This window comes from Salvelinus sp. IW2-2015, linkage group LG6.2, assembly GCF_002910315.2.
Source record: "Salvelinus sp. IW2-2015 linkage group LG6.2, ASM291031v2, whole genome shotgun sequence".
NCBI lineage: Eukaryota > Metazoa > Chordata > Actinopteri > Salmoniformes > Salmonidae > Salvelinus > Salvelinus sp. IW2-2015.
In genome coordinates, this window is record NC_036846.1 from 16791661 (window position 1) to 16807510 (window position 15850).

Here is a 15850-nt window from a genome sequence, read left to right on the forward strand (position 1 = left end):
TTATTGAATTTCTCCTCAAGTTCAGAAAATGCTTTCCTTGCCATCTCCTCCAGCTGAGACAAAGCTCTCCTCAGGTTCCACTCACACAGTTCACTGTGAACACTGATCTCAGACCAGTCCTTGATGAGTGTCAGAGGGCACAGTGATGGGGAGAGGTGAAGGTGGTCCTCACTATGTGAGAGCTGCTCTAGCTTGCCTCTGCTGTTTTCTGCTTCTCCTCGATCACCTCAATGTAGTCAGCCTGGCTTTTCGCAATGAAGTGTGCAAGAGCAGTGAAGACCTGCACACGGTCTCATATCTCTCTCTCTCTGAGTCTATCTGGATGAGCTCTACTGATCAGTTTGTGTCTCTTCAGGGCTGGGGCTATCTGATGCGGCTGCAGGTGAGTCTCACAGAAAGAAGTTAGACAGTCCAGACAGGACTTCAGGGCCTTGAGATTCGTCCTAGTGCGGACTTCACAGAACACTTCTCCAGGCACAGTAGGGTGATGGTCTGAGCCACTAATAGCTTTCACCTCAACTGACTTCCTGAACTTAATAGCCATCTCAGAAATGAAAGTATTGACAAACAGATCTGGTCTACTAGAAAATGTTTTCTAACATACTGGACACTGGTAGTATTCCAGTATCTGCTGATACAGACCTTGCAGAAGTTGTCCACATAGAAGAGAGACATGCTCAGTGAACACATCCAGGCAGATAGAACACATGAACTGTAAACTCTCCTTCCAGTCTCACATTAAGCATCTCCAATCCAAAATTACATCTAGAATCGGCTTTCTATTTCGCAACAAAGCCTCCACTCATGCTGCCAAACATACCCTCGTAAAACTGACTATCCTACCCATCCTTGGCTTTGGGGATGTCATTTACAAAATAGCTCCCAACACTTTACTCAACAAATTGGATGCAGTCTATCACAGTGCCATCCGTTTTGTCACCAAAGCCCCATATACTTACTACCCACCACTGCGACCTGTATGCTCTCGTTGGCTGGTCCTCACTGCATATTTGTCGCCAAAGCCACTGGCTTCAGGTCATCTATAAGTCTTTGCTAGGTAATGCTCCGCCTTATCTCAGCTCACTGGTCACCATAGCAACACCCACCCGTAGCACGCGCTCCAGCAGGTATATTTCAATTGTCATCCCCAAAGCCAACACCTGCTTTGGCCACCTTTCCTTCCAGTTCTCTGCTGCCAATGACTAGAATGAATTGCAAAAATCACTGAAGTTGGAGACTCATATCTCCCTCACAAACTTTAAGCTTCAGCTGTCAGAGCAGCTTACCGATCGCTGCAGCTGTACACAGCCCATCCAACCAACTACCTACCTCATCCCAATATTTGTTTTTGTTTTTCTGCTCTTTTGCACACCAGTATTTCTACTTGCACATCCTCATCTGCACATATATCACTCCGGTGTAAATTGCTAAATTGTAATTACTTCACCAATATTGGCCTATTTATTGCCTTACCTCTTTACTTTATTTGCACACACTGTATACAGATTTTTCTATTGTGTTATTGACTGTACGTTTGTTTATCCCATATGTAACTCTGTGTTGTTTTTGTCACTGCTTTGCTTTATCTTGGACAGGTCGCAGTTGTAAGTGAGAACTTGGCCTACCTGGTTAAATAAAGGTGAAATAAAAAGATTGTTGTAATATGCGCAGGTGGCATAGCCATTTATAAATCAAATCAAACTTTATTTGTCACATGCGCAGAATACAACAAGAATACCTTTCCGTGAAATGCTTACTTACACGCACTTAACCAACAGTGCAGTTCAAGAAGAGTTAAAAAAACATATTTACCAAATAAACTAGTAAACAGTAAAAAAAATATATATATAATAATAAAAAGTAACACAATAACATAACAATAACGAGGCTATATACAGGGGGTACCCGAGTCAGTGTGCGGGGGTACAGGTTAGTTGAGGTAATTTGTACATGTAGGTAGGGGTGAAGTGACTATGCATAGATAATAAACAGCGAGTAGCAGCAGTGTACAAAACAAATGTTTATTTTTATTTAACTAGGCAAGTCAGTTAAGAACAAATTCTTATTTACAATGACGGCCTACCAAAATACAAAAGGGGGGACGGGGGCCTGGGATAAAAAATAAAAAATACAATATAAATATAGGACACGTCACAACAAGAGAGACACTACATAAAGAGAGACCTAAGACGACAACATTGCAAGGCAGCAACACATGACAATACAGTATGGTAGCAACATAACATGGTAGCAATACAACATGGTAGCAGCACAAAACATAATACAAACATTATTTGGCACAAACAACAGCACAAAAGGCAAGAAGGTAGAGACAACTATACATCACACAATGCAGCCACAACTGTCAGTAAGAGTGTCCATGATTGAGTCTTTGAATGACGAGATTGAGATAAAACTGTCCAGTTTGAGTGTTTGTTGCAGCCCGTTCCAGTCGCTAGCTGCAGCGAATTGAAAAGACGAGCGACCCAGGGATGTGTGTGCTTTGGGGACCTTTCACAGAATGTGACTGGCAGAACGGGTGTTGTATGTGGAGGATGAGGACTGCAGTAGATATCTCAGCTAGGGGGGAGTGAGGCCTAAGAAGGTTTTATAAAAAAGCATCAACCAGTGAGTCTTGCGACAGGTATACAGAGATGACCAGTTTACAGAGGAGTATCGAGTGCAGTGATGTGTTCTATAAGGAGCATTGGTGGAAAATCTGATGGCCGAATGGTAAAGAACATCTAGCCGCTCGAGAGCACCCTTACCTGCCGATCTATAAATTATGTCTCCGTAATCTAGCATGGGTAGAATGGTCATCTGAATCAGGGTTAGTTAGGTAGCTGGGGTGAAAGAGGAGCGATTACGATAGAGGACACCAAGTTTAGATGTAGCTTTAGCCTGCAGCTTTGATATGTGCTGAGAGAAGGACAGTGCACTGTCTAGACATACTCCTAAGTACTTGTATGAGGTGACTACCTCAAGCTCTAAACCCTCAGAGATAGTAATACCATCTGTGGGAAGAGGGGCATTCTTCTTACCAAACCACATGACCTTTGTTTTGGAGGTGTTCAGAACAAGAACATATAAATGGATGAGAGGGCTTCCTACTGACTGAGGTGTGTTGTAAATTGAGAAGAACATGGGGCCTAGGATCAAGCCTTGGGGTACTCCCTTGGTGACAGGCAGTGGCTGAGACAGCAGATTTTCTGACTTGAAACACTGCACTCTTTGAGAGAGGTAGTTAGCAAACCAGCCCAAAGACCCCTCAGACACCAATACTCCTTCGCCGGCCCACAGGAATGGAATGGTCTACCGTATCAAAAGCTTTGGCCAAGTCAATAAAACTAGCAGCACAATATTGCTTAGAATCAAGGGCAATGGGGACATCATTGAGGACCTTTAAGGTTGCAGTGACACATCCATAACCTGAGCAGAAACCAGATTGCATACCCGAGAGAATACTATAGACATCAAGAATGCCAGTCAGTTGATTATTTACAAGTTTTTCCAACGCTTTTGATAAACAGGGCAAAATAGAAATAGGCCTATAACAGTTAGGATCAGCTTGATCTCCCCCTTTAAATAAAGGACGAACCGTGGCTGCCTTCCAAGCAATGGGAACCTCCCCAGAAAGGAGAAACGGGCTTGGCGATAGGAGGTGGGGGGAGAGGGCGTCAATGTAAATTGTCCGGTGGCCATTTTGATTAATTGTTCAGCAGTTTTATGGCTTGGGGGTGGAGAAGGAGCCCTTTGGTCCTACATTTGGCGCTCAGGTTCCGCTTGCCGTGCAGTAGCAAAGAAAATAGTCTATGACTTGGGTGACTGGAGTCTCTGACAATTTTATGAGCTTTCCTCTGACACCGCCTATTATATAGGTCCTGGATGGCAGGAAGCTTGGCCCTAGTGATGTACTGGGCCGTACGCACTACCCCTCTGTAGTGCCTTATGGTCAAATGCCGAGCAGTTGCCATGCTAGGCGGTGATGCAACCCGTCAGGATGCTCTCGATTGTGCAGCTGTAGAACTTTTTGAGGATCTGGGGACCCATGCCAAATCTTTTCAGTCTCCTGAGGGGGGAAAAGGTTTTGTCGTGCCCTCTTCACGACTGTCTTGGTGTATTTGGACCATGATAGTTGAAACTTTCGACCCGCTCCACTACAGCCCCGTCGATGTTAATGGTCCTTTATACAGTCCTTTATTATCATTGTGCTTTGGAATATACAGTGTATTCATTACCACTGTTTTCTGTCCATTACATAGCCACTACCATTACACTACCTTTTCATTCATGTGTGTCAATAAAGTATCCTTGTGTGTAACTCTTACCATGTTTTGTGCTGCTGCCATGTTGTTGTCATGTGGTGTTGCTACCATGCTATGTTGTTGTCTTGGGTCTCCCTTTATGTATGTTGTGATATCTCTTGTCGTGATGGGTGTATTGTCCTATATTTTTTATTTTGAATCAAATCAAATTACATTTGTCACATGTGCGGAATACAACAGGTACCGAATACATCCTTGAAATGCATGAAATGCTTACTTACAAGCCCTTAACCAACAATGCAGTTCAAGAAAGAGTTAGTAAATATTTTCTTAAAGTAATTTTTTTTAAAGTAACACTAAATATCAATAATGAGGCTATATACAGTCGTGGCCAAAAGTTTTGAGAATGACACAAATATACATTTTCACAAAGTGTGCTGCTTCAGTGTCTTTATATATTTTTGTCAGATGTTACTATGGAATACTGAAGTATAATTACAAGCATTTCATAAGTGTCAAAGGCTTTTATTGTCAATTACATGACGTTGATGCAAAGAGTCAATATTTGCAGTGTTGACCCTTCTTTTTCAAGACCTCTGCCCTGGCATGCTGTCAGTTAACTTCTGGGCCACATCCTGACTGATGGCAGCCCATTCTTGCATAATCAAGGCTTGGAGTTTGTCAGAATTTGTAGGTTTTTGTTTGTCCACCCGCCTCTTGAGGATTGACCACAAGTTCTCAATGGGATTAAGGTCTGGGGAGTTTCCTGGCCATGGACCCAAAAAATCGATGTTTTGTTCCCTGAGCCACTTAGTTATCACTTTTGCCTTATGGCATTGTTTGTCACCAAACTGTTCCTGGATGGTTGGGAGAAGTTGCTCTCGGAGGATGTGTTGGTACCATTCTTTATTCATGGCTGTGTTCTTAGGCTCTCCTTGAAGTTCTTGATGATCTGATAAATGGTTGATTTAGGTGCAATCTTACTGGCAGCAATATCCTTGCCTGTGAAGCCCTTTTTGTGCAAAGCAATGATGACGGCACGTGTTTCCTTGCAGGTTAACCATGGTTAACAGAGGAAGAACAATGATTCCAAGCACCAGGCCATCCTCCAAAAGTCACTGTGCGTGCAGATGCACTCACACCTGCCTGCTGCCATTCCTGAGCAAGCTCTGTATTGGTGGTGCCCCGATCCCACAGCTGAATCAACTTTAGGAGACGTCTGGCGCTTGCTGGACTTTCTTGGGCGCCATGAAGCCTTCTTCACAACAATTGAACCGGTCTCCTTGAAGTTCTTGATGATCCGATAAATGGTTGATTTCGGTGCAATCTTACTGGCACCAATATCTTTGCCTGTGAAGCCCTCTTTGTGCAAAACAATGATGACGGCACGTGTTTCCTTGCAGGTAACCATGGTTGACAGAGGAAGAACAATGATTCCAAGCACCACCGTCCTTTTGAAGCTTGCAGTCAGTTATTCGAACTCCATCAGCATGACAGGGTGATCTCCAGCCTTGTCCTCGTCAACACTCCACACCTGTGTTAACGAGAGAATCACTGACATCATGTCAGCTGGTCCTTTTGTGGCAGGGCTGAAATGCAGTGAAATGTTTTTGGGGGATTCAGTTCATTTGCATGGCAAAGAGGGACTTTGCAATTCATCTGATCACTCTTCATAACATTCTGGAGTATATGCAAATTGCTATCATACAAACTGAGGCAGCAGACTTTGTGAAAATTAATATTTGTGTCATTCTGAGTCACTGATGTGATCTTCCTGTCTGGGTTGGCGCCCCCCCTTGTTTGTGCCGTGGCGGAGATCTTTGTGGGCTATTACTCGGCCTTGTCTCAGGATAGTAATGTGGTGGTTGAAGATATCCCTCTAGTGGTGTGGGGCCTGTGCTTTGGCAAAGTGGGTGGGGTTATATCCTTCCTGTTTGGACCTGTCCGGGGGTATCATCGGATGGGCCACAGTGTCTCCTGACCCCTCCTGTCTCAGCTCCAGTATTTATGCTGCAATAGTTTATGTGTCGGGGGGCTAGGGTCAGTTTGTTATTAATCTGGAGTACTTCTCCTGTCTTATCCGGTGTCCTGTGTGAATTTATGTATGCTCTCTAATTCTCTCTCTCTCTTTCTTTCTCTCTCTCAGAGGACCTAGCCCTAGGACCATGCGTCAGGACTACCTGGCATGATGACTCCTTGCTGTCCCCAGTCCACCTGGCCGTGCTGCTGGCCTCCAGTTTCAACTGTTCTGCCTGCGGCTATGGAACCTGACCTGTTCACCGGACGTGCTACCTGTCCCAGACCTGCTGTTTTCAACTCTCTAGAGACCGCAGGAGCGGTACAGATACTCTTAATGATCGGCTATGAAAAGCCAACTGACATTTACTCCTGAGGTGCTGACTTGCTGCACCCTCGACAACTACTGTGATTATTATTATTTGACCATTGCTGGTCATTTATGAACATTTGAACATCTTGGCCATGTTCTGTTATAATCTCCACCTGGCACAGCCAGAAGAGGACTGGCCACCCCTCATAGCCTGGTTCCTCTCTAGGTTTCTTCCTAGGTTTTGGCCTTTCTAGGGAGTTTTTCCTAGCCACCGTGCTTCTACACCTGCATTGCTTGCTGTTTGGGGTTTTAGGCTGGGTTTCTGTACAGCACTTTGAGATATCAGCTGATGTACGAAGGGCTATATAAATTGATTTGATTTGGTTCTCAAAACTTTTGGCCACGACTGTACATGGGGTACCGGTACAGAGTCAATGTGAGGGGTAAAGTGACTATGCATAGATAATAGACAGGTCTATAAAAGGTGGTCAGATGAAGCAGATGCTAAACTACAGGACTGTTTTGCTAGCACAGACTGGAATATGTTCCGGAAGTCTTCCGATGGCATTGAGAAGTACACCACATCAGTCACTGGCTTTATCAATAAGTGCATCGGACGTCCCACAGTGACTGTACATGCATACACCAACCAAAAGCCATGGATTACAGGCAACATTTGCACTGAGCTAAAGGGTAGAGCTGCCGCTTTCAAGGAACGGGCTCTAACCCGGAAGCTTTTAAGAAATCCCGCTATGCCCTCCGACGAACCATCAAACAGGCAAAGCCTCAATACAGGACTAAGATCGAATCGTAGTACACCGGCTCCGACGCTCGTCGGATGTGGCAGGGCTTGAAACTATTACAGACTACAAAGGGAAGCACAGCCGAGAGCTGCCCAGTGACACGAGCCTACCAGACGAGCTAAACTACTTCTATGCTCGCTTCGAGGCAAGTAACACTGAAACATGCATGAGAGCATCAGCTGTTCCGGATGACTGTGTGATCACGCTTTCCGCAGCCGATGTAAGACCTTTACACAGATCAACGTTCACAGGGCCGCAGGGCCAGATGGATTACCAGGACGGGTACTCCGAGCATGCGTTGACCAACTAGCAAGTGTCTTCACTGACATTTTCAACCTCTCCTTGTCTGAGGCTGTAATACCAACATGTTTCATGCAGACCACCATAGTCCCTGTGCCCAATAACACTAAGGTACCCTGTCTAAATGAATACTGACCTGTGGCACTCACGTCTGTAGGCATGAAATGCATCAAGTTGACATAAAGGTTTAAATGTAATATTTTAGGGTCTGTTCACACGGTAAAACACTACACAAAAGAAGCCATTTCATTGGTAGTAGTTTGCGCAAGGTTGCAAATAAAACCATGAAAAGGCTTCCTTTGTGGCACAGTCTTTTATTTGCCACAAGCAGTGTGAACGGGCCCTTAACCCTCCTCCACCTCCTCTCTTCAGAGAACAACATTATTGCTCTTTATTTGGTCACGGCCAAGCTTCAATTACAGGTATGTTGTCGCAATCGAGAAGCGCACCTGCCTTTAAAATTTTAAAGGCATTTTCCCTGATGTTCGAATAGATCGCGTTCACACTAAATACTGCAGTTTTCGGCACAAGTGTAAAATACCTTTAAAAGTCAAGTGCATTAAGCTTGATGAAAATAGATCGTTAATGGAGTCCTGGCCCAAGTTACAATACAGTTTAAAATAGATCTTTGATGGAATCCTAGCCCAAGTTACAAAAGTGTTAAAAATAGATATTTGACGCAATCCTGGCCCAAATGACAGAGTTTAAATAATTTTCAATTATTATTACTTATTTATGTTTTGTATCATCATATATGATTTACATATGTAATCACCTCACATACGAAATGGCTCTACTAACATATTGCTGTCCTTATCACCAATATCCACATTCAATGTATCCTTCTTTTCAACCAGTTTGCTGTAATAGACTCTCATGATGTCGTGGGGATTATCCCAGCTCTTGTGGAATCCACAACAAATATGTAAAACTTCCTAGACATGCAGTGGTGACCCGTCATTCAGGGCAAGCGGGGGGCAAAGCTCCACCTGTTTTGAGCCCTACATTTAGCCTGTTTTGCATGTTATTTTGGCATTAATACGTGTCACATCTGTTTGCAAACAATGTAAAAAATATATCATTGAGTTAATTAAGCCGCATACAAACATGTTCGCTTTTGTTTTCTTGAGTAAGGCAGCTCCAAAATGCAGGTGTTTCAGCCTAGCTCAGTGCTTTCTGTGGTGGTGGAGCAAGCCTACAGAAAATATGGAGCGTTGCGCCGTGATTGACTCAGTGTTGTCACTCATGGGGACACTACGTCACCGCCAAGTCTAAGGGCAGAGCTCTAAAATTCTAGCCTCTTGGGTGCTGCCATAGAGTTACATTAGAAGTGCCCATCCAAGAAGGCTCAAGGTCATTGGACACAGATAAAATGACTTAAAATCACATATCTACAGTAGCTTTCATTGGACTGATCATGTCAACATCATACTTTCAAAATCTTAGCTGGCAGTCATCATGAATCAAGTCGACAATCTACTGTCAAATCATTTTTAATCCTTGTCAAATGAATAGAAATAATTTAGAGAAATTATAGATAAAACATATCCGCTAACTGCAAGCATTGCAAAGCAATCATTAGCCTGCTCTTCAATGGAGTTGCAGTGTGGTCCTAAGTCTAAGATTAAGGGTCTCTTTTCCAAGTTTAAAATTGTAAACATTCAACACTGGCCATGCTGTCAATGAAGCATGATTTGTGCCACGCTCAAAACAACTGTTAACTCGTCAAACTGTATGCGAAGAGGTTTGACAGAAATGGTAGCAGAAGGTGAATGTTGAACTTTTGTTGCATACTTATCCAGATGACGCTGCATACTATTTTGCGCAAAAACACTGTCGGTGTGTTAGATGCATTACCAGGTGCTGAGCCTGGGACTCACGAAGGACAGGGACGTTGCTCCCTGAAGTAGTTTGTTCGTAATACTAACAAACTAACCGCTACCAAAATAAAATGCAACAAAGAGAGCCTTAGCATCAATGATTTACATGAAAATTATATTAATAACAACAATAAAAACCCACAACCAATAGTAGTAATACTTTTTCTTATTACTGTGCACTACATTATACTATCATCTAACAGTTAGCATGGTTTGTTACACGATCCCCTCTTTTCGGGAAAGTTTGTCCCCACGCACAGCAATGGCCAAGATGGAAACGTCAATGATCTAAATTCTTCTAAATAAAGGATTTCTAAACAGGAGCTCTGTCTGTTTTTGGCCATGTAAATCCTACTCACAAAATAAAGGTGCATAACTGAGTTTACCCCTCCACTGGGTACATCACTGGTCATGACATTTGTTTCCACCGTCTCTGGTAATTAGGGTAGCTTATGGCCAGTAAAATGCGCCGCATGGGCAATCTGTTGTCTGTATTGGCCGTGCAGCATTTATGGTGATGTAGCTTCTGCAGAAGTCAGGACATTCATACTTCTTGCGCTTCGCGGAGCAGTGCAGCGATGGTGTGAAGTTAGTGAGTGTGTGTTTGTTTATACAGGACTTCCCACCCTCACCTACCTGCAAATAATCATGTCAATGCTGAGCTATACGGAGCCCTCCGCATTGTTGCAAAATGTGAAGCTCACCGCGATGCGTTTAAAGAGCGAAATGTGGCCTCTGCGTGCCTCCGGAGGCTCCTGGGAAGCTCTTAGAAATGGTGCGTCCAAAATGGCGCATTTGAACAGAGACCATTTCCATGGTCAAAAGTACTGCACCATTACATAGGGCGTCTTTTGAGACGCATCAATAATTAGCATACCTTTTTGGTTAGCGCAAGTAACCCTGTGACAAGTCTGCTGTATTTCGTGCTGCTCATAGTTTTTTGTTGTTGCTCTGTCCAATGAAAGCATCATGCCTCTGTTAAGTCATAAAGATGTTGAAGCGGGGGCATGGTTTTAGATCAAAAGCCCTTTCAGAAGCTCGCATGAAGAAAAAAAGACTAACCTCGATATTTTTTATTAGTGGACTGCCTGGTTTTAGCGACATATCTAACAGGGTTCCCATTTCTAAAATATTCCATGACTTTCCATATACCTTACAGAATGTACATGACAATGGACAAAAGCTCACTGGGCAATGCAATGTGGAAAAAGAACAGAATACATTTTTCTGATCATTTCATTTCCAAGTAGTGATCAATATGCAAAATTCCCTGACTATCCCTCTGGAATGCATATCAGAAAATTCTAACTTAACAAAAACAAATCACTGACCTGTGCGAACCCTGACTACACAAAAAAATGAAAACAATACTATCTACAATCAATAAGTGGATAATAATGACTCCTCATAGTATTTCAAAATCATTAATAATATCCTGATTATTCACAACCTGATTAGTAAAATGCTGTGTCAGGATGAAAAGAATGCACCAAACACAAGTACAAGACATAAAAACTGACATGATATTTAATGAGAAATACACTAAACTGAAAAATTGTACAAATTGAAATAAAATAAAAAATTGCATTATTCTTATAATTTCTTGTACTTATTTTTTACATAGACTCTTCCATTCCATTATTCTCCATGATCATAATATTTCACAGCACAATCCCTCCTTGGATGTTCCGAAATTACATGACTGAAGTTGAGATGGTTTTCGAATGGCATGTTGGGCCTCTGTGGTTGAGTTGTGGGTTCTTCCGCCTGGTCGTCTTTCTTGGCCAATAGCAGCCTTTCCCTCCTAAGAGCCTACACCTCTAAATATGGGGTCTGCGGGGCATTGGACACATCTATCTGCCAATCTACAGGCTGGCTGGGGACACGACCACACACAGGGTCTCCCTATCCTTCCACACACACACACTAATATACAACAAGCACTATCAGTAATATGAGTTGGTGTTCTGTCCGGGTTGTGTATCTGGGGAAAAGAAAAGAACACACTTGTTATCAACACCTAAAATGACTGGAAATGGTGAAAATAGAATGTCACATTTAGTGATTTATTTTCTTGTTTGGTGCCTGATGAATGTGACCCTGGGGTTAGTACAAGGCTATAGCAGGTCTCACTAAGGTACACTGACATGATGAGTCTCTTTCTTACTTGAGAGTTGTTGTTGGAGCTGCCTGACCAGTGCTGCGGTCTGCTGCTGCTGTTGAGTCTGCTGCATCTGAGTCTGCTGCATCCCCTGTCGTGGGAACTGACACACACACACACATTTCGGTGGTTGAACGTACAGGCTATAACTTCACATCAAACCTAATTTGAGAGGAATGAACTAATAAAAAAATACTGTGACCATGACTTGGGACTCATTGTCCCTTTCCAGTAGCACACATTTACAAAAAAAGATGAGGCAAGAGAGGTCAGATATTCAGAATCCGAAAATTTAACCACTGTTTGAGACCGTTGACAAGATTGTCCGACCAAAAACACAATATTTAGGCCTTTGTGCATATGCAACTCGTCCCAAAAATAATTGACTTGAGTTGAACTTTTAATGGAAAAAACAGACAATTTATAAGATACAAATTCCTATTAATGCGTTTCTGTCTGGCTACGTCAGTCTTGTACTAGTGAATCTCATATCAGTACTCTGCGAGAGGGCCCCAACTGGCAATAAGGCAGGAGTTTCCTCTAGCCATCTTTAATATGTTAGTTTCCTGCTAATTACTTATACCCACATTATCCTTATCGATATAGGAATAACATCTATTTGAGATATATCGTGCTGACCCAAACCTCTATCCAATAACATGGCTGGTGCCAACCTAGAGGGGCACAGTTCACTAGCCATGCCTTGACTAAACCAGGCTGGACGTAAGCAGGGTGCGCTAACCTTAAACTTAACAAACCTCAGTGAAAAGATAGACTAGCAAATAACTGTTCAGGTCAGCGTGATATTTGGAAATAGATCAAGGCGAGGTAGGGTTTGATTTTGGACTTGTGGGGTGTTCCAGAAAGCAGAGCCCTATACTACATACGTGGTTTGAGGAGTTAGCAAGGTAACTTCGGACAACTCTGTGTTAGGGATAACCGGTACCATGTAAGTGGCTCACCTTTTATCCAGGTTCCCTTTATCTAATATAAGGTTTTGGTTGAAGATCTGATAACATTCAGTATCAACAATACGCAGAAATAGTAAAAATCAGAAAGGGGGCAAATACTTTTTTATGGTACTGTATATGCATGTATGTATATGTATGTATGTATGCATGTATGCATGCATGCACAGTACCAGTCAAAAGTTTGGACACACCGACTCAAGGTTTTTCCCTTAATTTACTATTAATAGTGAATACATCAAAACTATGAAATAACACATTTGGAATCATGTAGTAACCAAGTGTTAAATCAAAATATATTTTATATTTGAGATTCTTCAAAGTAGCCACCCTTCGCCTTGATGACAGCTTTGCACGCTCTTGGCATTCTCTCAACCAGCTTCATGAGGTAGTCACCTGGAATGCATTTCAATTAACAGGTGTGCCTTGTCAATGTTAATTTGTGGAATTTCTTTCCTTTTTGAGCCAATCAGTTGTGTTGTGACATGGTAGGGGGGGTATACAGAAGATAGCCCTATTTGTCAAAAGGCCAGGTCCATATTATGGCAAGAACAGCTCAAGTAAGCAAAGAGAAATGACAGTCCATCCTTACTTTAAGACAAGAAGGCCAGTCAAGAACTTTGAAAGTTCATTCAAGTCACAAAAACCATCAAGCGCTATGATGAAACTGGCTCTCATGAGGACCGCCACAGGAAAGGAAGACCCAGAGTTCTCTGCTGCAGAGGATACGTTCATTAGAGTTACCAGCCTCAGAAATAGCAGCCCAAATAAATGCTTCACAAAGTTCAAGTAACAGACATCTCAACAGCAACTATTCAGAGGAGACTGCGTGAATCAGGCCTTCATGGTCAAATTGCTGCAAAGAAACCACTGCTAAAGAACACCAATATGAAGAAGAGACTTGCATGGGCCGAGAAACACGAGCAATGGACATTAGACCGGTGGAAATCTCTCCTTTGGTCTGTTGAGTCCAAATTGGAGATTTTTGGTTCCAACCGCTGTGTCTTTGTGAGACGCAGAATAGGTGAATGGATGATCTCCGCATGTGTGGTTCCCACCGTGAAGCATGGAGGTGGTGGTGTGATGGTGCTTTGCTGGTGACACTGTCAGTGAATTATTTACAATTCAAGGCACACTTAACCAGCATGGCTACCACAGCATTCTGCAGTGATACACCATCCCATTTGGTTTGCACTTAGTGGTACTATAATTTGTTTTTCAATAGGATAGTGACCCAACACACCTCCAGGCTGTGTAAGGGCTATTTGACCAAGGAGAGTGATGAGTGTTGCATCAGATGACCTGGCCTTCACAATCACCCAACCTCAACCCAATTGAGATGGTTTGGGATGAGTTGGACCACAGAGCGAAGGAAAAACAGCCAACAAGTGCTCAGCATATGTGAGAACTCCTTCAAGACTGTTGGAAAAGCATTCCAGGTGAAGCTGGTTGAGAGAATGCCAAGAGTGTGCACAGCTGTCATCAAGGCAAACAGTGGCTACTTTGAAGAACTTAAAACATAAAACATATTTTGATTTGTTTAACACTTTTGTGGTTACTACATGATTCCATATATGTTCTTTCATAGTTTTGAAGTCTTCACTATTATTCTACAATTCATGAGTAGGTGTGTCCAAACTTTTGACTGATACTGCACATACATAGTATACACACACACAATTTTGTACATATCATTTTATGGTTCATTTTGAAAGATAAACTTGAATACACGTTGTTGGTAGTGAAGTCAATTATACCATGCTAATTTCAAGTCTATATTTCTCAAAAAGATTAAGTTAAATGTGAATATTTAGGACAGTTAGTTGGCTAAGTTGATCCGTCTTTTTGGAACCACCCCTGGGTAATTTGACAGCGTAACCCTCTAAGTGGAACGTACCATGGGTTGCTGCATGCCCAGGGCCTGGTTCTGAGCCTGGGTACCGGGGGGCTGGGCCGACGCTACCTGCTGTTGTTGTTGTTGCTGCTGTTGTTGTTGTTGTTGAACTTGTTGGGGCTGGACTTGTTGCTGTTGTTGAACCTGTTGTTGCTGCTGAACCTGCTGCTGCTGCTGAACCTGTTGCTGCTGCTGCTGAACCTGTTGCTGCTGAACCTGTTGCTGCTGCTGCTGAACCTGTTGCTGCTGCTGCTGAACCTGTTGCTGCTGCTGCTGAACCTGTTGCTGCTGCTGCTGAACCTGTTGCTGCTGCTGAACCTGTTGCTGCTGCTGAACCTGTTGCTGCTGCTGTTGTTGTTGCTGAGCCTGCTGCTGTTGTTGTTGTTGCTGAGCCTGCTGCTGTTGTTGTTGTTGCTGAGCCTGCTGCTGTTGTTGTTGTTGCTGAGCCTGCTGCTGGGCCTATAGGGCCAGGGACAAACACAGGAAAATAGCAGGGTTAGACTATAGTACAACTATACAGGAATTCCTACACTGACTATGATACTAGAGCAGCAGTGGGCTAATAACGGCCCATGGGATGTTATTAGGGTTGATTATTTTGGGTTACAAAAAAACTCCAGGCCTCGCTTGAATGTCTAAAACTAGATAGAAATGATGTAGAAATTGGACCTATATTCTTTAAAATAACAGCCCATTTTCTGGCATGCAAATAGATTGAAGAACAAAATCGGCTCCCCCAAAAAAATCTGTGTGGCCCTCAGTTGAATTTCGAAATCCCCATGTGGCCCTAGAGCCAAACAAATTTGTCCACACCTGTGTTAGATCATCAGGTAAAGCATTGAATGAATGTTCAAGTGGTTATGTAGATATATAGCACATTGAGTGGCAATAGCAGTACATGTGTTGTTGCAATAGTATTGACCCACTGTTCCATGTTGGTCTGTAGTGTTAGAGATTGTTAGTAGTATTTAGACAATTAGACAAAGCATACTCTGAGTGCCTGCTGTCTGAGGTACTGCTGCTGCTGGGCTTGTTGCTGCTGGGCCTGCTGTTGCTGCTGCTGCTCGGCCAGCATCTGGTTTGGTCTCATGCCCGGGTGGACCCCCATGTGGCTCAGGGGCTGCATGACGGGAGCTGGCTGGATGGACTGGTGGGGAAACCTGGAGATGGTGGAAGAGAGAAATTCAGTGGACAGGTACATCATCAATGTTTCATAAATACACCACTATATCTTGAATAAGGTCACTGTT

The 15850-nt window shown here is 43.1% G+C and overlaps 1 protein-coding gene across 1 annotated transcript in view; it reads right to left on the bottom strand.

Annotated features, from left to right (window-relative positions):
* Positions 1-11086: 11086 nt before the first annotated feature.
* Positions 11087-15850, bottom strand: part of LOC111965890 (mediator of RNA polymerase II transcription subunit 12-like) — a 50073-nt gene continuing 45309 nt past the window's right edge. Inside the window, 4 exon segments of the mRNA XM_070444255.1 lie at positions 11087-11561; positions 11745-11841; positions 14604-15059; positions 15592-15760. Of these exon segments, the coding sequence (XP_070300356.1) occupies positions 11524-11561; positions 11745-11841; positions 14604-15059; positions 15592-15760 (760 nt within the window). The 3' untranslated portion in view covers positions 11087-11523.